This window comes from Lampetra planeri, chromosome 23 (genome assembly GCF_965212315.1).
Source record: "Lampetra planeri chromosome 23, kcLamPlan1.2.h2, whole genome shotgun sequence".
NCBI lineage: Eukaryota > Metazoa > Chordata > Hyperoartia > Petromyzontiformes > Petromyzontidae > Lampetra > Lampetra planeri.
Window position 1 is genome coordinate 8,615,642 of NC_136129.1, and position 22,355 is coordinate 8,637,996.

At 55.2% G+C, this 22,355-nt stretch overlaps 1 protein-coding gene across 5 annotated transcripts in view; it reads right to left on the reverse strand.

The window, feature by feature from the left end:
* EEF2K (eukaryotic elongation factor 2 kinase) overlaps nucleotides 1–22,355 on the reverse strand; it is a 41,227-nt gene continuing 18,872 nt past the window's right edge. For all 5 annotated transcript variants that reach the window (XM_078605131.1, XM_078605135.1, XM_078605133.1 and 2 more), the window contains 13 exons: nucleotides 14,368–14,517; nucleotides 13,979–14,111; nucleotides 13,258–13,385; nucleotides 12,879–13,089; nucleotides 11,636–11,700; nucleotides 11,128–11,202; nucleotides 10,632–10,688; nucleotides 8,100–8,240; nucleotides 7,306–7,494; nucleotides 6,677–6,801; nucleotides 6,243–6,421; nucleotides 5,824–5,934; nucleotides 1–4,751 (listed from right to left, as the gene is read on the reverse strand). In XM_078605131.1, the coding sequence (XP_078461257.1) occupies nucleotides 5,825–5,934; nucleotides 6,243–6,421; nucleotides 6,677–6,801; nucleotides 7,306–7,494; nucleotides 8,100–8,240; nucleotides 10,632–10,688; nucleotides 11,128–11,202; nucleotides 11,636–11,700; nucleotides 12,879–13,089; nucleotides 13,258–13,385; nucleotides 13,979–14,111; nucleotides 14,368–14,517 (1,563 nt within the window). In that variant the 3' untranslated portion in view covers nucleotides 1–4,751; nucleotide 5,824. The remainder of the gene's footprint in view (nucleotides 4,752–5,823; nucleotides 5,935–6,242; nucleotides 6,422–6,676; nucleotides 6,802–7,305; nucleotides 7,495–8,099; nucleotides 8,241–10,631; nucleotides 10,689–11,127; nucleotides 11,203–11,635; nucleotides 11,701–12,878; nucleotides 13,090–13,257; nucleotides 13,386–13,978; nucleotides 14,112–14,367; nucleotides 14,518–22,355) is intronic.

Consider the following 22,355-nt stretch of genomic DNA (forward strand, 5'->3'; position numbering starts at 1 on the left):
TTTCAAACCCAGCCACACGTTGTGAAACTTTATTACGACGTAACATATACAGAGCGCGGAAGCTGTGTGTGTGTGTACACTGCAACTCTTTGTTGAACTTCTTTCGCACCGCACGTAGCCCAACCGTGCTCATCGAAGGTTACGGTAAGTTTCACCAACATGTCGGGCAATTGCTGTTGTCAATTGTTTATCTTTCATGACAAGCTGGAGGGTAAAAAAAGAAAACTACTTCCACGCGACTCACACCGTGCAAAGGCGCGCGCCGTCTGCGATGCTGCAACTCGTTCACAGCACAAACGAAAATTCCCAGTTCTGTCACCCCTCTAATCACAAACGACGCGTGAGTTGGTATTGCCGTCCATTGGTTTTCAATCATCGTTATTATTTTGCTATATACAGGGTGATTTTTTTCTTTCGTTTATATATGTCATGATGATTTATACGAATGATCCTCTGGCGTTCATCTCAACTGACCATTGAATGTTGTAAAAACGATGTTTGACTACGTGAACAAGATAAGTGTTGTTCATTGATTCAATAAGTGTGTCGAGGTTGGTGGAGGTTATGAGGCATGATGAGGTGGGTGATACGCTGATGTGGGACACACGTGGAGGTCTGAGACAGCCACGTGGTGGGAGACACGTGGAGATGAGAGTAGGTTACACGTGGAGATGGAAGACATGTTGATGTGGAAGACACGTGGAGATGGACGACACGTTGAGGTGGGAGGCGTCGTAGAGGATTTGAAATCACATTATGTTAACGGGGAGTATCCGATAGATGGATCACCCTGTATATTTGATAACAATTCAATTGCTCTATATATTCTCTCTATATATATCATTATGGGCTAATACACGTGCACACACATGCAAAACTCGAATAAAGATCGATACGAGATTCGTAGCGGCCAACCACCACGGAGATGGCAATACCGGTCAGCCGTACGAACAGAAACCTTCGTAAGGTTTGTAAACGCACACATCATAGCGGCCTGGAGAATCATGAACACTTCGGAACATACCGTGCGCGCACAACAAAAAACAAACCCCTACAAATGCACAGGATGTGGGGAGTCGTTAAAACTACGAGTACGCAAAATCAGTGAACAGTCTGCACGTTTTGTGTATATGGGCATTTCCATTTGTTTACGTTTTGCACAAAAGAAGCTTAAGGCGTGTTTACGTTCAACAGTATTCACGGAAAAGGAGGGGGGGGGGGAAACAAAGGTGCAGCCCTGCAACGTCTTTCTCCCTCCACGAGAGGGAGTTCCCCCCTGTTCAGGGTCACGGATTGTGGCGGCCTCTTCTACGCTCGCCAGGCAGACGCCTTTTGACAGTTTCGTGGAAAACAATGTTAATTACAATGATATTACACACACACTCCCCCCGCCACGCGTTTGGGGTGGAGGGGTGAATGGGTGGAAGATATCACTCGCCACTGATGTCAGCCGTGGCTCAGAATCAAACACAGGATTCATACTTGAGCGGAAACAAAAAATCACAAAGCAAAGCACCTTGGTGAAACAAAAATAACCACAAACAGTACACAAAACTAACTACTCTAACGCCAGCAGAAACAACGAAGCCCACCAGAAGGACAGAAAGTGGGGGGGGGGGGGTGGCATTAGGCCCTGTAGCAGGGGGGTGCACAGGTCCCCGTGGCCCACCCAGATTCACCCTCCTGAGCGGACTATCACCGACATGGTGGCCCAGACAACAGCCGAGCTGCTGCTGCTGCCACCCCCGCCGCCGCCACCCACACCCCACGATCTGAGAGGAGCTGGAGTCGGGCCTTGGGGGGCATGAATTACAAAGGCAGCAGAATTAACTCTGACCCCCCCCCACCCCAACATGGTAACCGAATGGGTGCACGGTGAGAAACGACGCACTCCCGATGCGGCCATCTGGGAGGTCTACAGCACCCTGTGCCCACCAACATGGTGGTGGCTTTTTAGCTTTGCGAACACCCAACACTGACAAGCGACTAAAAAGTCAGACGGGATCTTGGCGAATGCTGGTGGTGGGGTGAGGGGCAGGGCTGGTACCAATGGTTCATTGGCTATTTGGTTATGGCTATGGTCAGTGGGATGGCCAGTGGTGATAACTGGTCGACTCGTTGGTTAGGGACACCAATGGTTGGCGAATATGCTCTGCCACAAACCAACATTCCTTCCATTTGGCCTTTCCATTTTTTGAGGGGGAATTTTTCTTTTTGCCGATATTTCAGAGTTGGCATGTGCATTCATAATTATAACTTCACCACCGCACAGACCCAGAGAAGCAGCACTGCTACACATCACATTTCGCGGTGGTGGCTTGGCCCAGCGGTAGCGTGTTCGCACGCTCGTTGCGGAGAGATTCAAGGTTAAAATCCAGCGGCCGCCCTGATTATCGCTGCGGTGGTGATAATCAGTGGGCGTTAAAAGTTCCTCTGAAATAATTCGCAAGGCCATTGTGTGCCGGCATCAGGGTCCAAATTTGTCAAATTCGAATATTTCTGGCTAATTACTGAAACGAGTTCTAGTTTTGTATGAAAGTTTACACGGATAATTCCAATTGGGATTATACATAGCAATCATCGCCCCCTACTGGCAGACTAATTGCCCCAGGTCACTCATGCAAATGATACTCTCTTGGACTCTTGAGTTCCTCACCTGTTTAAACAAAATAAACTTGAACTTACGAAGTCAGAGGTTGCGTTATTAACTCGCGATACAGAGCGAGGGCTCAGGCCTGCGATCAGAAAGCCCACGGAAGAAGTTTGCACCATTGCGTTTCAGCGCGTTCAGTCTCTCTAGGGAGGGCGCCGTTTAACTTCTAATATATTCCATTCCTCCGTGAGACCTAACCCAACATCGGCAACAAAGAGCAGCCAAAAATCACACGCTGGGGCTTTACCCCCTTCCTACTCCACAAACCGCCACCAGAGTTAAGCAAGCTGTCATTATACCGTACGACATTAAAATTCGAATTAGACGGACCTCATTCGAGCCAATTGACTGGTTAACGTTTGTGGGGCCCTAGCTCGGCTCCGTATCACCTCGACTTCGACCCAAAATCCCAGGCCATTAAAAAATAAAAACACCAACATTTTTCGTCACGAAACGGCCGAGCCAACGCTCTCAGCCAGCGACGGCGGTGAGAGGCGTGCGGTGCTCCAAGACGCAGGACAGAGAAGGGGATTTCGGTGGGAGGCCGACGGCGAACGCCGATTGAGAGCGGGAGGTCTCTCGCCTCCTCCCAGGCGCGAGAGCGACGCCTCGCAAAGGGCGGCGCCATTTCGCCGCTGCGTGGGGGACGTTTCGGCGCCTCGGATTGTCGGCAAGTCTTGCATATTTCACGACGGCCCGCGGGTGCCGCCGTGCCGAGTTCGGGTTATTGACGCCGGGGTTCACTTTCTCGAGGGCCGTCGGCTACGAGGAGTCGCGACCGATAAGTAAACCATTTTCTCCAATAAAAAAAACAATCAGCAAAACGATTGCCGTGGGCCTCTCGCCGTCGGGAAGTACGGTACGATGACGTAACGTAACATCTTCCGTGACAAACAGCAACACATTAAAATCACTATCAGATCAAATTCTCCAGGTATTCGGCGATTTCGTTAATGACAGCAGACGCGACGAGAAACCGAAAACGGAATTCTCCCAATCTGCTTTCATCGCAGCTCATCAATGCGTTTAGTATTTGGTACACACTGTATATCTTTTACCCCGGATAATCTTCTCTCGATAAAAAAAAAGTCCACCGGAATCCACACATCCGGCGGACGCTGGTGTGGAACAAGTCGAGGTCACCTTGTCAAAGTTAGCGGCCTAAACGCCTGGGGAGGGCTACGTTTGAGAAGCTGGCGGGTTTCTCAATGTGCTATTATTTTTTTTTTTTTTTCTCTTCTCTCAGCCTCCCAAGTCCTCGTTTGCTCTTGTAAACTAAGCCGTTGACGGGGTCTTGAGACGTTCGATAGCGTCGGATGGCGGCTCATTCTCGCGTCTTATAAACGCGCGGGGGGGGGGGGGGGGGGCTTTCGCGTCGTGTGATATCGACATTATGACCGTACCGTACTCACGAGTGCTTTCAAATTTACTGTGCAATGTTTACGGTTCTGCGTCGAACCCTCATTTAAGCGCCAAGAAATACAAGCAGTCATCCTGCCGAATGCCGATGAATCACGGCGCGACAGCAAAAGCAAATGCCGCAAGGTCAACGGCAACGTAACATCGGAGCTGATGCTGCGGTTGAACAAATGAAAGGTTGAAATGCGTTCGCCAATTAGTACCGTAAACCCTCATTTACATTTTCTGGTAAGTGCTACGAAATCAAAAAGAGGCAAAATGTCGACATCAGACAAAGTTAAATCCCATCCGTTGAAGGTCAAGAGCGGGAATTCACAAATAATTAACGACGCCCGCCCATCCTCCCGCAGCCATGGAACCGTCCCGGGGAGAGGTGAAGTCAAGGGCGGGAAGTCACGTGGATCCGCTCCCACACAGCCTACTCATCACACACATATCACCTGCTCACCACTCAACACACGCACGCAAACCACCCGCTGAATACACACAGTACCCGCTCACCACACACGCACGAATCACCTACACACAACGCCCGTTCACCACACACACCGCCCACTCACCATGCACACACACGCTCACCGCACCACCACCCAACATGCACACAGACCACCCGGCGGCAGCGGTCGCGCTGGCCTGCCAGCACCAGCGTCAACCCTGGATGAAATCCGTCCTCCGACTCCTGCACGGGACACACGACCAGAGGAACAATGAGATGGACAGAATCTGCAGCATGGATCTCCCCCACGCCACCTTCACCATGGCGCATGTGAAATATTACGTCCGCCTGTCTTCAGTTTCAGTTTCATTTATTTGGTATATCCCTGTGAGCCATTCGGCTCTTGAATCGGGTGCAACCGCAACAAACAAAAATCAAAAACATGAACAAGAAAACATCTTAAAGTGACTATGCGCAAACAGAAAAATCCAGGAAAAAACAGCAAAAAAAATATTCCAGAAAAAGCACCGTACATCAACGCTGTGTGCAAAAATCCCAGTGGGATGCAAGTCAAACAACAACAACCACAATACAACTTAGATTAAAGCCATCATTCTAACTCCGTACTAAAACAAACAAACATGGCCAAACCAAAAACAAAAAAATGTTGTCTGTCCTCGCAAGTAAAAAAAAAAGCTACAAAACCCTTAAGCCAACGACTGCGAATACTGGTTTACAGTGCCGTGTAGCACGACACTATGGGCGGAAGCGTTGATCGTTCCTGCTGGTGCAACAACCATGACGGTACACTACGCGCCGTTTGCGTTACAGTGGACGTTAAAGATCCCCCCCTGACGTCGTACACAAAGCAGCAATCATTGCCCCCCACTGGCAGACTTAATGCCCCCCCCCCACCCCCGTGTAACTCTTGTAATGGCTCATCCTGACGTCATGTTGTCTCACCTGGTTAACCAAAATAAACTTTAATGGAGAGTATTACGATGATAATGATAACACCTCTTTGCCAATCCACTTCTAGAAGGTCTCCCCCCCCCCACCCCCACCGTGTCAATCGTGGGGGGCTACTTGATCACCATACTTGACCACACATCAGGGCAGGTTGGTGAAGGAGGTGGGGGGGGGGGCCCAGGACTGGTTCAGATACCACTCGCCACCGACGACGTGAGCCGAGGCTGGGAATAGATTTCAGTTCGACGGGTTCGCAGAAAAGTGCGCACCGACCGCTGTGCCACCACTCCCCCGCCAGTTGCATCACCGCACAAACTACATCGAAGTTGATCAGTGCGAGTCTCACGTCACTCCTCGACGCCGGCCCACGCCTCCTCCGCCAGCTCGTAGTAGCGGTTCGCGAGCCGCCCCTTCATCGCCTCCATGGCTGCCTCGGCCGCGCTGGTGAACAGATCCCCTGCACGCGCACACCACGGCAGACACAGACAAAGTGGTTTTAGCAAGTAACACCTATAAAGGCCAGAACGGCACACGAGACGGTGGGTGGCCAGCACCGCACTCGGTCGCCGTTATCTCCTTATGCAGCGGCAGGTGCTCATTTGAGTCCGAGTCAACCAAGGGAAGGCCCGGGATCGGTTCAGATAATCGTCGGTGGTATTGGCCGCGAGCGGGAATCGAACTCTGGCCGCCGGGTTTCGTAGCGCGCCCTCCACGCGTCCCATCAATCACGGGCAGCAGCCGGCAGCGCGCGCGGGAGCCCCTCACCCGACTTCTGAGGGTCGCAGGCGACGCCGTGCCCGCCCGCCATGTAGATCTCGGCCTGGCGCGCCAGCAGAATGTAGCTGGGGTCGTCGCTCGTGCCGTCGTACTCGCCGCCCTCGTCGTACTCCGTCATGTTGAGCGCCGCCTCGTACCAGCGCAGCGCCTCGTGCCAGTCCTGCTTCCTGCGTGCGCACGCACGGACGGCACGGATGACGGACGGCCCCTCGCTCGGCCATCGCACCCGCGTTCACCCCGCGGGCTTGTAGCGCATTTGTCGAGCCAAGCAGCTTGCCCCGGTTAATACCGCAGCAGGTTACCTTCACTGACAACAATACGCTCCGCCAACTACGACTACCGCACAATGTATGGTAATAATAATAGTAATAATAAAAAATAAATGAAAGTCGGTTTGCCACGTCGCCGGGGCGGCTACCTACCTGCCGCGGCCCAGGTTGGTGCCGGTGTCGTAGGCGCGTGCCACGAACAGCATGGAGTGGCGGTCGCCCGCCTCGGCCGCCTCCAGCATGAAGGCGAAGCCGAGCGTGGTGTTCTCCTCAGACTCCTGCACGCGGAAAAAGCGGAACGCGTACGCACGCACGCCGTTCGCCGGACTTGGCGAGGCAACCTGGGCACGTGCGTGTACGCATGCAAGTAGGTACGTTGAACTTCTCCCGCACCGTACGTAGCCAACCGTGCAGCAGTGTAGGCGCTGGCGGATGGGTGAGGGGACCAGCGAGCGGGTGGGCGGCCGAGTCGGTGTGGTTGGTAGATGGACGGGTGGGTCTCATGGCACGTGGACAAGTGAACAGGCGAATGAGGTGGCGGGCTGACAGGTGATGGAGCCGATTAGCTGGATAGGTGAGCATGCTACCAGACAAGACAGGGGGTCTGGCAGGTCGGTGTTGAGACTGGCGAGCAGGCAAGTGAGAAGACACATGAGGAGGCAGGTGAGCGGGATGGTGAGTGGGGACGCGATTAGATTGGCGAGCAGGCAGGTGAGCGCGGGTGGCTGGCAGGCGAGCGAGCAGGTGAGCGGGTGAGCGTGCGGACCGCCCGGCCGACCGACCTCCATGGTGAACTCGACGAGCACGTCGTGCGGCAGCTGCAGGTGGATGCGAGCGAGAGCCAGGATGGCCTCCATCTCGCCGCACAGCCCCGCGTGGCGCAGGTGGAAGAGCGCCGCCTCACGGTCCCACGGCGCCTCCTTCTCGCCAAAGCGCCCCGCCTCGTGGCACTTGGCCATCTCCAGGTGCACCTGGGCGTCGCCACGGGGGGCGTCGTCAAAACGAGCACCACCGGCGCCGCCGCAACCACCACGAGCAGCAGCAGCAGCACTCGCTAAGAGTCAGCTGCCACTATTACAACCGCCAGCGACACTATCGTAGCTAACACTAGCAACAAACAAACAACAACAACCGCCGTTCGCCACTAAGTGGCGGTGACGTAACCACAGCGCTTGTGCCACCACCACCACCACCAATGTAACTATCACCAGCAGCACTACAGCCAGCATCAATATTACAACCACCAGCATCAGCCAACACCGGCGCTGCCACCGCCACAAGCACCGCCACCACAATGTAACTACCACCAGCACGACTGGAGTCGGCACCACTGCTACCACCATCACCATCGCCAGCACCACCACTACCACTGGTGTAACCACCTCCACAACCGCCTCCACAACCACGGCCGCCAGCAGCGTAACCACCACCAACACCAGCGCTACCAACACCAGCACCAAAACTAGTGTCACCACCAGTGCCAACAGTTGAAGCCACCGTCGTTATTATCATTATCACCGCACGATAATTTGTCTAACTGGTGGATACCCGGCAGCGGCGCTCCCGGACGACGCACCTTGCCGAGGACGGACTTGCCGATCTTGCCCTGCATCTCCAGGTTCTGCAGGCGGTTCACCTCCATGGAGACGCTGGACGGGCGGTGGCAGTGGGCGCGCGACGCGTGGAAGTTGTCCCACTTGATGCTGCAGCGGAAGTCCTGCAGGGCACGGGCAACGCAACAGCACGCGGCTTTACGACGACGCGTCAAACGAACGTCGATCACCAAAAAGGGGGTCCCCCCTCTTCCCACCCCCCCCCTCCCCTTGCCCATGAAGGTCTGGCAGTTCTCTAGCATCGGTTGAAGCAAGCTCGACTCATGGGACATTGGATGTCGAAACCGGTCCAGAGTTATGCTTGTGTCGAACCAATGCTGCAAAAACAAAATGGAAAATGACTCCCAGAAGGCAGCGTAGTCGATGCGACGTGTCATTTTTTACGTGGAGGGACATGTGTATATATATTTGATAAATGATGAGAGAATGCCACAAAACGATCGTCAGCTGATAAAACAGCGCAAATGTTCGTGTCCCTCCACTTCCACATCTGTTAAGTTAGTATTGGTTAAGGCTTTGACCCGTTGGTAGGCCCGCCCACTGTAAACGCGCTGAGCAACGTGGCGCAAGGAGCCTTCAACTATTCTCGAGAAATGGTCACCTTCGTACGATCAGTGTTCTCTACAGGCTGTTGTACCTCCGCATGTATGATTTAAATTCGCGCTTTTTGCGCCTGTACTCGTTTTAACGAACCCAATCGTCAACGCAGCAACAAAGGAAACTTCGCAAAACATGCCGAGCAGGATGCTCCTGAGAACGAGTCGCGAGGGTCGAGCAGTCACGGTTCAGGCAAAAAAACGCGCACGACAAACACGATTGCAAGCAACACGCCGCACGCACGACGGCAACTGCGCAACCAACTAGGGCTTGCCGAAGAACACAAAGCACGCGGACCCACTCCAAGTCTCCGAGCAGCTAAAATAACGTTTGTTAATTCCCGAGGCGTAACAATCACACGGGGGAACCGTGCAGTAAAAACCACACCGCATGGGAGGATGCATCGTCAGCTCCTCGATGATTTGTCAAAACAGTGCACACACGATGTTATCGTTCGACCGAACAAGACGGCGTCGGTTAAGCGTTTCCTTCGTCTAAAAACGGGTCGAGGAACACCCTCGGACGAGATGCAGTCGTGCGTTGCGGTCAGGCACAGGCGCCGGAAGGCGACACGCGGCGCGACCCGCGGCGATCGCCTGCATCCCCGGCGCAAGGCCGATCGAGGATCCGTCAACACCCGGGGGTGGGGCGCACTCCTCTTCCTAAACCCGCCCACCCCCGCCACCCACCCAAGGAGAGCGAGGATCAGTCGCGGACGGGGAGGGCCTGTGTGGTTGATCGCGCACGACCGAACGTCGACATTGGAATCGATCAAACGTGCCACCCGCAGCAACGCGATTTGGGTCGATATTAACATTTAATATTTGCGCAAGACTGACACAATGGGTGGGTACCGGTCTGGGCCGGGAGTGGTTGTGGGGAGTGCGCCCAAGGTGGAGGAGGGGGGGGGGGCGGTGGGGGGTGGACTGGAGGAGTCGGGGGGGGGGCATGCACGAGCGATGGACGACGCGCGCGACACCGCCACCTGCGTGGGGAGGGGCACACGGTGGCGAGGGGCCGGCAAGGGGCTGTTATCCTCCTGCTCACACAGATGCGCGCGCAGGGCATCGCGTGAATCACGGCGGCCAACGCGCACACTCGGCGGATCGCTCGCCGTGCAGCGGCGTTCTCTTTAGAGAACGGCAAGGCCACGCGGCGGCGGCGTCGCGAGCGAGGGCAGCGCTACAACGCACGCGGGGAGAATTCGCGGCCCGCGTTAAAGAGTCGGAAGTCTCGAACCGATTCTCTGAATCCGTTATCTTTTGTGTAATCTCAACCGGCTCGTTTGTCCTGCATCGACTGCCTCGCTGGTTACAGTCCAGATCCGTACTTGCGCGTAATGCTGTGAAGCGCTCAGTAGGGGACAATCCTGAAAGTCTGGAGACGTGGGTGAATCTATATCCGACGTAAACGAGTGCACTGCTAATCAATATTTTCGCCACGTGTCATTAGCCCTCCCCCATCAGAATGTTGGCATAAAACAGCCACCACGTGGCCTAACCCCACAAAACAAATAGGGATGATTGCATCGACTACAAAGTTAAGTGTAATATTAATGTCAATAGTAGTTTACTCAGAGATGCACAACGCGATGCATTATTTTAAACTTTGAATGTAGAAGATGGGATGTGTAAAAAAATATCTACACTTTTATAAATAATGTGGAGGGACATACACGTGTGTATGTGTATTGGAAGGAGGTGTGTCATCGTCTGCTTATACATTTTATGAGTGATGAGTAAGGCACAACACGATTGTCTGCTAACAAAACACAGGGCAGTTGTAAACGTCCGTCCACCCCAACCACAACCTGTAAACTTGGTCTGGCTACGTATGGTAAGGTAAATAAAATCAACGTCGAAGATTTGTGGGCGCAAGCAGCGGCGAGCGGGACTCACCCGCCGAACAGAATCCTCATCCGACTCGCTCTGTCTCTTCATCCTGTTCACCGGTTTCTGCGCAAAGACGGGGGGGGGGGGGGAAATAAGTAAAGCCAGTCCCAGCTACGGAACACCTCCACGATGCTGCTAGTTTCGAGGGCGCCTCTTCGAAAAATTACTTATTTATGAAATGGAAAAATATATATATAAAAATATCTCACACGGGACAACGTGATGGGGCCGCGTGTTGCTCGGCAGGACAACCGCGAAAACACATCGCAGGGCAATCAAAGTCCCACGCTCTGTGAATCGACGCGGTTTTGTCGCCCCGTGACAGCGCCGACGTTTTGCGCAGACGCTTTGTGCATTCGTCCTGCAAGGCAACCGTGCCCGCAGCCTTCGCCAGCCCAGCCCCATCACACTCCACCCCCACGACCCAACCAGGGTTGAGAACCGCCGGCGCAAGGTGTTGATAGTGCAGCGCGTGGGTGCAGATGCGCGGAGGGACACACACCTGGTCGTGCATGTCTCCTTCCGACTCGCTCTTCCTCTCGCTGGGGCAGCCGCTGTCGCCGTTGTTCTCGGACACCTGCATACACGACGTTGGGGCTCGTGAAAACAAGACAAAGACCCCCCCCCCCCCTCCACATAGCTTTTAACAGACTGTTGGGGCAAGTGCTGTTAGTGAGCACCTACAAATGCCGGCACGGCGCACCAGGGGGTAAGGTGGCCAACACCACGCCCGGCCGCCTTTATCTCCCGAGTGGCGATGTTTGCACACTGCACTCATTTGAGGCTGAGTCGACCTAGGGGAGGCCCGGGACCGGTTACGATAATCGTCACCGGTGTTGGCCGTGAGCGGGAATCAAACTCGGGACGCCGGGTTCGTAGCGCAGCGTAGCGCCAAGCGCCGCACTACCGCTCGCGACAATGCACACTCCGACATGTCCGCTCGCACAGATTTATCGCTTTGCAACCCAGGTGTGGTGTCCCTGGCCGGGCTGCGTGCGCCGCCGCCGCACCTTTCTCTCGCGGTCTCCATCTTGATCGGGGCTGTTGTCGATTTCGTCAAACACCGAGGTCCACCCTGCGCGAAACGCAAAACCAAACTCAAAAACGAAAGCGTACGGCGGGGGGCCGGAGCAGAGGGCGGAGGCCACGGACGCACGCCGGCTGAATTAATGCGGGACCGATTGGCAGGACTGGGTCAACTATTCAACTGGATCCGTGCTGCCCAATCATCACGGTGATGGCGTTGACCAGGACTCACGGTCAAACTCAAAAAGTCGTGCTCGTTTCCACGCTCACCAGACGTGGAAATTCCATATATTCCTATTGTGGGGGTGAGTAACTACTATTACATAACGATCAGCGTTGTTCAACGTTATTCAATAACATCGATCATCGACACCGGTCAACGACCCAAACGCGGTGTAAGTCCATTACAGCCGAGTAACTCCAAGCGAGACTATCTCCGTCTCTTGAGTTCCACTCCCCTCCTTGGTTCAACGAAACTAAACCAAGTAAACCGACGACAATCGCAGCGACCAGCGCCGAAGCAGCCCTCCTTTCGCTGCGGGAGGGGTGGGGGGGTGCTAACTTTTTAAATCACGTCTTAAAACTCACCTAGATTTGTACAGGCTTTGCCTGCGGCTTAATATTAAAAAAACTATTTTTCTTGTCAGATTGGATGCCTCCGAAACAATTATTATTACTCGCTTTTATCATAGTTCTTCATTTAATTGGAATTTCGAAAGTAGTCACTGACATTATTTTTTATCAACTTTCTATTTCGCTTAAATTGTATCGATACTTGCGAGTGTAAAATTATTTTTACGTACAGTGCTTTGAGATATTTCAATATTAAATGAGCGAAATAAAAGAGATAACTATTATTATTATGAAACTATAAACAACAGTTTTTTGTTATTTTAACCAGTTAAGGCCCACTGAGCCATCTAGCTCTTTTTCCGGAGCGACCTGGCGATCACAAATTAAAGCTCAACTCTAAACGCCTGTTGTTGATTCTAAATGTGGAAGGAAAACCGAAGAACCCGGAGAAAACTCCACATGACCATGGGGAGAGAGAGAACATGCAAACTCCAAATATACAGCAAGTGTCAGGGTCGGGATCAAACCCACGACCTCCTGCGTACCAGGCGAGGGAGTTAACATCGCCATTTTTATATCAGCTAAAAATTTTAAAACGCACGTTCATTCTAAATGCAGGTGAGATGGGCGATTTCGTGGCGGTGGCGGCCTCACCCATGGGCGAGCGGCCCAGCAGGTGCTCGGGGGGGCTGAACGACATGTGCATGCCGTGCAGCGAGGACAGTGAGGAGCGCGGCGATTCCTCGGGCGTCATGGACGACTCGGAGAGGCGGGGCAGGCGCGGGGGTCGCCCGTCCGACAGCGAGCGCATGCGGGGGCTCCCGCACACCTCCTCGCAGCCACGCAGCACCGTCTTCGACGATTGCTGGGGATACAGATGTAGATGCGCGCGTTTTGATTCCTTACCCGTACCCGTAACCCGGCCGCACCAGGATCGCAAACGGCTACCCGTACCCGGCCGGGTACGGGTAGCCGGGTATCGGGTACCCGGTTGCGACCTCTGGCACAAGGGCAGCGACGCGGCGACGCTCACCAGCAGCTTGAGTGACTGCTCCAGCGCGCTGCGCTCGTGGGACGAGAGGTCGAAGGGGGTGAGCCCCATGCTCTTGCAGATGCGGTTGCACACGTGCGAGTGGAAGAAGAGGGCCATCCCACGCACGCCTGGACGGGCACGCGGAGGGAGACACGGGGGGTCCAGGGTTAGGGGTGCACGGCATCTCCGATCAGCACGGTTGGCTATGTACGGTGCGGAAGCAGTTCAACGTACATACATACAGGCTGTGCGCAGATGCGCTCCCCTTGTCATCGCCACCACCACCTCCGTCAAAGTTTCATTCCGCAGACCGATTATAACTTGTTGGCCACTCACGAATGTCAACATTTGGGAAATTCGTCACGCAAGCGACCTGCTCCGCGGGCGCTGGTGTGGATCGCTACATTGCAGGACCGCGAGAGGCTGATCAGAATCAGAATATTTTATTTATCCTGGAGGAAACCGATGAGCTATGAAGCCCTTTCTTACAGTCGTCCAGTGAATGATGATGATGATAAACTTTACAGATTGACACCAACATTACAGCAGCACGCACTGACCAGCGTGGTGAGGTCCGGTCGAACAACCCTCACGACACGCACAGGCGTCGGGAGGCACTCTCATCCAGCCGCGGATTGAGCAGAGGGACCTGGTCACGTAAGTATTTGTCGTGCGAGACTGGCGGAGTGCGAAGGCGAGAGGTGGAAGGTGGAAGGCTCACCCAGGTTGCCGTCGCCGTAATCGGTGCCCTGGTAGGTGTGGATCTGGGGGTCGGTGTAAAGGTCGCCCACGCCCTGCACATCCACCACGATCAGCTGATGACCCGAACGCTCGAACGAGAAGTGGCTGAAGGCCTGGGTGGAGCGCGCACGGCAGAAGCGCGCGCACGCACGGGGACAGCGTCAACACCACGTGACGCCACGACCATCGAAGTCTGTAATATATTTAAATTTTTTACCTACGTGACTTTACCGAAAAAAACTAAGAATATCTGTAAATGCTACATGGGGGGGATCTCTGTCTTGGCGTGTGCGGTTGAGCGGGTACACACGCGCGCGCGTGTGTGTGGGGGCAATGTGGGCGCGCGCGTGCGAAGGCTGCGGGCGTCACCTGCGGCGTGCAGCGCATGTTCTCGTCGCGCACGAAGCCCGAGTTGGAGTTGTACTTGAGGTACTTGCCCTCGATGTAGTGCTCCAGGTGGAACAGCGGCTTTTCCGCTCGGTTCTTCAGCTCCAGGATGCACACCTGCATGATGTCCACCTGAGGGGGGACGGGGGGGGGGGCACAGGCAGGAGGTAGGCCAGACTAAGGTGAGCACCACACCGTGTGTTTCTTAAGGGACGTGTTTTCTTTTGTGTGTGTGTGTGCCTTGCGAGAGACCGTGCTGCACAATTTGCCGTCGAAAGTCTCCTCACATTATGACAACTTTCAGTCGGCGCTCATCTCCAACGTCGGCGTTGGGCCGGTGGTGGAAACTCCATGATTATTAATTATCAGGTGTGGCGGCGCACACCTGCAAGAGAGTGCTTAAGAAGCAAAGGTTTACGCGATGAACCTCACTCTCGTACGCACAGCGAGTGTGACGTGCTGCCCTCTGCCGCATGTCGGCCACAGTTCACTTGAAGAAGGAATCTCAGAGGTAGCTCTGTGACATCCGCTTCCGTTCTCTAACACGAAGGCTCGCACTGCTCTTCAAGACATCTGAAAGGATCCTGCGTCTTGTGATCATGTGACGGCGACAGCACAACTCGATTAAACAGAAGGGAAGTTCCGCCGAAATCCTCAAACTCCCAAACCCCCTGCACCGCAAGCAGGTGGCCAGAAGATGGCAGTACAGCAAATAGTTTTGTGAACTTCCATGTGCGTGGGCTTTCTCTAGGTACTCGCAGCTTCCTCCCACACGAAGCAAAACACTCCCTAAAATGGAGTTGGCCGTAGAAAGCAAAAGCTGTGGATGAGCAAACCCTATGAGAGGGTTTGCTGTGCTCAGGACAACTGTGCTCATATCCAAAGCAGTGTACTTGTATCAGAAGCTGCGCTTTGCCTCCACCCCCCCCCTCCTCCACTAGTGTAAGTTTCGCCAACTGTCTTAACCCAACCAAGTGATTGCCTAACGCACCCGGCTATTGAACGATAACGGCTGCCCATTTGCATTCTTGTTAAATTAACAACTGCCGTTTCCTTCCCGTCCGATTGGTGCGGGTTCCAGAGACGCTGTGCGTTTCTTCAGACCGTGTTGAGTTAACGCGGCAGAAGCTGTCACCGACCAGAATCTTGCATGTGTGTTGAAACTTTTTTCGCACCGTACGTAGCCAACCGTGCCCATCCTGACGTTTTCTATTTTGAGCCCCGGCACTTGTTTGTGTTTTGGAGAAGGCCGTCGTTCGGGAGGGCACGTTGATTGGCAACCGGTCTAAAGGTCGCCTTTCACTTGCCGACTTCGCTTAAACAAGACACGGCACAATTCGGCTGTCCCAAGGCGAGCGAACCCCCAAGACTGTGTACGATGGTGGAGTTCGTGTTTCTTTTTGAGTACAAGGAATGAGTAGGAACTTTATTTTCAAAAACACCGTTGCTGAGCCTAGGCACCCCCCCTAAAAGGCCCGGAATATGAATCGGGCAGCAGCAAACAGCACTGCCAAAGTTTGTAACTGATAAAGAGTTGACAAGTTGTTTTTGGACTGAACAAGGTGATGATGATGATGTTGGTGGGAGGAGGAAATTCCCAAAGTGAAGCAATGCACGGGGAGATGCAGAAAGAGAAGCGCTTGATGGGAGAGGCACAAAGTCAGGGTAAAGGGTGAGAGCGCCAATCTGCAATTATTTGCTCGAGAGAGCGCCTCTAGGAGGTATTTGGCCTACTCTTCCACGCTGGCCGGAACCTCTTAGAAGAGGTGCGATAACCACACGCAACCCCGAGCCCAGCTGATTAAGACGGTCCGTGACTGGACAGACTTTGTCACATGCGTCTTACTTCACGTAAACATTTGTTAATTGCGTCCAGAAAAAATATTGGAAAGGAAGTAAACATTTTAATCCTGTTCACTGGCTGGATTATTTGTTTGCAAGGATGTATATAAAACCTATTGATTATCCAAAGAGCTTTTATCCGAACAAATGGAACTTGCTGGAAAAATTCAACAAATCAAATCGCAAACTTAAGGATGTGACAAGGTTGAGGCGCCTGTCTAAAACAAGAGTTGTCAATCCAGTCCGGCTTTCCGTAACAACCAAACAAAGGGAGGCAAAACTCTCTGCCCTTTTGTGTACCACACCCTGCTACACAAGCATAATCGGAATCACCCAGACTGGATTCGGCTCTGAGACCGAGGCAGGAAATGTGCCGATGTAAACAGAACAAAAAAGTAGACACAGAGCCAACCCTAAATAAATAATCCAAATCCCCCTCATTATAAACTCGGACAAAAACAATAAACTTTGGATCGCCCATCGGGGCCACAGCCTGCGCGATTGTTTGCGTTTGGGCCGATGCGCTCGAGCTGTTTACAGGCACCGCGACGGCCCCGTGGCATTACCCGCCGCAGAGGTCACCACGAGCCCTTATCCGGCAACCCAAGGGCAGCCGCCGTACGGGCGCACGGGAGCGTGGAAGCGCACACAACACAGCCGCTCTCGAGCTATGGGATCGTGAAAATATTATCGTTGCCGCGACTAATAATAACAAACAACAAACACACAGACGCATCATGTACACTCGCGCACATGCATGCAGCGCCCACATGGCCTGCCAAGAGCTGTGTGCGTCAGCGCTAATTCAAAACAGGGCCACGTGAACTCACACGACACCGCTCCCTAGACGGGGGCGGCTGGCCAGAGTCTGACCGCAGTCACGTAGACACAGCAACGCACGCGCATGCGCAGACACGCGCGCTGCAAACGCGCGCGTGCAAACGAAGACGCGTGCACGTGCAGCACGCGCGCGCGCGCGGGACAGGTGCAGGCCGTCGTCACAGCCAAGACCGTCACACGAGGGGCTTTAAATTCAGCACATAGTGCACGCGCAGCACGGGAAGTACGGTCAAAAAACACCATCAAGGACTTAGAAGACACGGGGAGCCGTGCGCACGCAGCGGCGGATTGATAAAAAGGGGCTTTGCGTGCATGTGTAGATACACAATGAGGTATTCTCACACATGCAGCGTAAACATACGTGCATTGTAGTGTTCGCACACATGCATTGCACACACACACAAACGAAACGACACACGCATGCATGCAGGTACTGGTACTGAACACACTTCCACACACGCAGACACACTCGTGCGCGCACAAAAAAGCATGCGCACAATGTCTTCATACACCAAGACACGAACACGTGAACAAACAAGTACCGTACGCAAACACCAGCGATCATGCGCATGCATAAGCACACAATGTCGGGCAGTCACAAAGCAAGCGCTGGTATCACAGATGCAGCACCAGCAATAACCGCTAAGCCACACGACACACAAAACAAGCGTACACGCGCACACGTACCACACCACACTCTGCCGTTTTGCCAGCATACTGGACCAACATTGGTCCAGTCACGTGCCAAAGCAATGTTGGCCGTACAGATGGAAATGTTCAGTTGGCTATGTTCAGTTGGCTGGATATGGACAATAGATATGGACGTGAGTTATAATCGTAACAATGCTCATTTACGGCCCGTGTCTTTCCACTGCTGGATGAATGTCTCACAATGCCGTTTCGACCACACGGGTTGTTTGACCATACTTCACCATTCTGGCTAGTGCGGGTTGGTGAAGGGGAGTTGGAGAGGGGCGGGGGTGGGTGGTGTCTGGGCCCAGAATATGTTTAGCTATCGCTCGCCACTGATATTAGCCATGGCCAAGGATTCAAACTCAGGTCGCTGCTTTGGGTCCATAACGGAGTTCACTAATCACTCTGCCACGGTCATTGTATGTCTCCAGGCGTTTGTTTAGATTTCACTCACCGCTGATGTCAGCCCTGCTCGGAAATCAAACTCGGGTTGCAGTGCGCGCCAACCCCTGACCACACAGCTCCTCCCGCAAGTTGCTTTACTGCAGTGCTATTGTATTGCACGGTAAAATGTAAAATGAGGTAGCCAGTTAATATTTCCAAGATGAGATTACATATTACAAATGGCGCAAGGAGCCGCTGATGTGATTTATTCATGAAAGTAAATGTTTGCCAAGGCCAAGACAATTTCTCTGTCTGGCAGCAGCAGCATTCTCCCACTGTGTCATTAACCACAGTCCACCTCGACCCATCATCACCACCCCGTGCCACCTTGTACCACCCTGTACCTCTCACCACCACCCACCTCCACCCTCTGCCTCTCACAAACACCCACCCCTCCACCCTGTCCCTCTCACCAGCACCCGCCTCCACCCTCTGCCTCTCACAAACACCCACCCCTCCACCCTGTCCCTCTCACCAGCACCCGCCTCCACCCTCTGCCTCTCACAAACACCCACCCCTCCACCCTGTCCCTCTCACCAGCACCCGCCTCCACCCTCTGCCTCTCACAAACACCCACCCCTCCACCCTGTACCTCTCACCAGCACCCGCCTCCACCCTCTGCCTCTCACAAACACCCACCCCACCACCCTGTCCCTCTCACCAGCACCCGCCTCCACCCTCTGCCTCTCACAAACACCCACCCCTCCACCCTGTCCCTCTCACCAGCACCCGCCTCCACCCTCTGCCTCTCACAAACACCCACCCCTCCACCCTGTCCCTCTCACCAGCACCCGCCTCCACCCTCTGCCTCTCACAAACACCCACCCCTCCACCCTGTACCTCTCACCAGCACCCGCCTCCACCCTCTGCCTCTCACAAACACCCACCCCACCACCCTGTCCCTCTCACCAGCACCCGCCTCCACCCTCTGCCTCTCACAAACACCCACCCCTCCACCCTGTCCCTCTCACCAGCACCCGCCTCCACCCTCTGCCTCTCACAAACACCCACCCCTCCACCCTGTGCCTCTCACCAGCACCCACCTCCACCCTCTGCCTCTCACAAACACCCACCCCTCCACCCTGTGCCTCTCCCGGTAACTATCGGAGAGCCTGATCGTTCAGTAGTGTCGGAGCCAGCACCGTGAGATTACTCTTGAGGGCAGGGTCACCAGACGGGCGGTCATCTCCTGTTGGGGCGCTTGTCAATGACGGGCGGCGGCAGCCCGCTGTGGCACCACCCACGTCCACAGTACCACCGTGAAGTAAACCAATGAACATAAAACGAAAAACCAATAAACGAACAGGTCCTATCATGTAGGTGTGTACTTCGCGAGTGAGTGTAATCATTACCCACCCATCGATAACAAAAAATAACCATGAGCGTTGTCATGGAGAATATAAATAACAGAATAGACACGCAGATAATAACACGTCTTATTTATAGATCTGTCTCTACGTAAAAAAAATGTAAGTCGTTTTTATACCACCCATTGGCCCCCAAAGGAAGTCTGGAAAAGAATAATCATTCTTTTCAGCAGCATTGATTGAGTATGAGCAGATTCTGGACTGCTTTTCGACATAGTGTCTCATCAGCAGAAGTCAGAGGATTGCTGTCGCCAGTATCGTCAGGCTCCTGTACACCACCCATTGACCCTCGGAGCCACAGCTTAAAGAAAGAGTCCTTGCCTATATCATCTGGCAGTTCACCAGCATCGATTCAAGCTGTAATGATGCGGCCCTTCGTGAATTTAAAACAAACCACGGACCGAATGCAGAAGCGGACACTCAAAGATTCTCACAAGTGCGACAGAGAACTCCAAACAATGGGCCACGTAACTATGTGTGATAGCAGTGGGTGGGTGGCGAGTGGATCAGTGAGTGGGTGAGCGGATGAGTGAGGAGGTCGGCGAGGAGTACGTGGATGGGTCAGTGGGTAGGGCGAGTGGGTAGGTGGGTGGGGCGAGTGGGTAGGTGGGTGGGGCGAGTGGGTAGGTGGGTGGGGCGAGTGGGTAGGTGGGTGGGGCGAGTGGGTAGGTGGGTGGGGCGAGTGGGTAGGTGGGTGGGGTCAGTGGGTAGGTGGGTGGGGCGAGTGGGTAGGTGGGTGGGGCGAGTGGGTAGGTGGGTGGGGTGAGTGGGTAGGTGGGTGGGGTGAGTGGGTAGGTGGGTGGGGTGAGTGGGTAGGTGGGTGGGGCGAGTGGGTAGGTGGGTGGGGCGAGTGGGTAGGTGGGTGGGGCGAGTGGGTAGGTGGGTGGGGCGAGTGGGTAGGTGGGTGGGGCGAGTGGGTAGGTGGGTGGGGTGAGTGGGTAGGTGGGTGGGGCGAGTGGGTAGGTGGGTGGGGTGAGTGGGTAGGTGGGTGGGGTGAGTGGGTAGGTGGGTGGGGCGAGTGGGTAGGTGGGTGGGGCGAGTGGGTAGGTGGGTGGGGCGAGTGGGTAGGTGGGGCGAGTGGGTAGGTGGGTGGGGCGAGTGGGTAGGTGGGTGGGGTGAGTGGGTAGGTGGGTGGGGTCAGTGGGTAGGTGGGTGGGGTGAGTGGGTAGGTGGGTGGGGCAAGTGGGTAGGTGGGTGGGGTCAGTGGGTAGGTGGGTGGGGCGAGTGGGTAGGTGGGTGGGGTCAGTGGGTAGGTGGGTGGGGCGAGTGGGTAGGTGGGTGGGGCGAGTGGGTAGGTGGGTGGGGTCAGTGGGTAGGTGGGTGGGGCAAGTGGGTAGGTGGGTGGGGTCAGTGGGTAGGTGGGTGGGGCGAGTGGGTAGGTGGGTGGGGTCAGTGGGTAGGTGGGTGGGGCGAGTGGGTAGGTGGGTGGGGCGAGTGGGTAGGTGGGTGGGGCGAGTGGGTAGGTGGGTGTGGTCAGTGGGTAGGTGGGTGGGGTGAGTGGGTAGGTGGGTGGGGCGAGTGGGTAGGTGGGTGGGGTGAGTGGGTAGGTGGGTGGGGCGAGTGGGTAGGTGGGTGGAGCGAGTGGGTAGGTGGGTGGGGTGAGTGGGTAGGTGGGTGGGGCGAGTGGGTAGGTGGGTGGGGCGAGTGGGTAGGTGGGTGGGGCGAGTGGGTAGGTGGGTGGGGTCAGTGGGTAGGTGGGTGGGGCGAGTGGGTAGGTGGGTGGGGCGAGTGGGTAGGTGGGTGGGGTGAGTGGGTAGGTGGGTGGGGTGAGTGGGTAGGTGGGTGGGGTGAGTGGGTAGGTGGGTGGGGCGAGTGGGTAGGTGGGTGGGGCGAGTGGGTAGGTGGGGCGAGTGGGTAGGTGGGTGGGGTGAGTGGGTAGGTGGGTGGGGTCAGTGGGTAGGTGGGTGGGGTGAGTGGGTAGGTGGGTGGGGCAAGTGGGTAGGTGGGTGGGGTCAGTGGGTAGGTGGGTGGGGCGAGTGGGTAGGTGGGTGGGGTCAGTGGGTAGGTGGGTGGGGCGAGTGGGTAGGTGGGTGGGGCGAGTGGGTAGGTGGGTGGGGCGAGTGGGTAGGTGGGTGTGGTCAGTGGGTAGGTGGGTGGGGTGAGTGGGTAGGTGGGTGGGGCGAGTGGGTAGGTGGGTGGGGTGAGTGGGTAGGTGGGTGGGGCGAGTGGGTAGGTGGGTGGAGCGAGTGGGTAGGTGGGTGGGGTGAGTGGGTAGGTGGGTGGGGCGAGTGGGTAGGTGGGTGGGGCGAGTGGGTAGGTGGGTGGGGTGAGTGGGTAGGTGGGTGGGGCGAGTGGGTAGGTGGGTGGGGCGAGTGGGTAGGTGGGTGGGGCGAGTGGGTAGGTGGGTGGGGCGAGTGGGTAGGTGGGTGGGGCGAGTGGGTAGGTGGGTGGGGCGAGTGGGTAGGTGGGTGGGGCGAGTGGGTAGGTGGGTGGGGCGAGTGGGTAGGTGGGTGGGGTGAGTGGGTAGGTGGGTGGGGCGAGTGGGTAGGTGGGTGGGGTCAGTGGGTAGGTGGGTGGGGTGAGTGGGTAGGTGGGTGGGGCGAGTGGGTAGGTGGGTGGGGCGAGTGGGTAGGTGGGTGGGGCGAGTGCGTAGGTGGGTGGGGCGAGTGGGTAGGTGGGTGGGGCGAGTGGGTAGGTGAATGGGTGGGTTTATCGTCAAGTCAGCAACTCTCAGACAAGGTGATTGAACGGCTAAATCACATACAGGAGAATCTCTAACAGTTGCCCTACGTAAGCCGAAGACAAGGAAGTAAAGTTTAATGTCATTTTTCTGAATTGCAACGA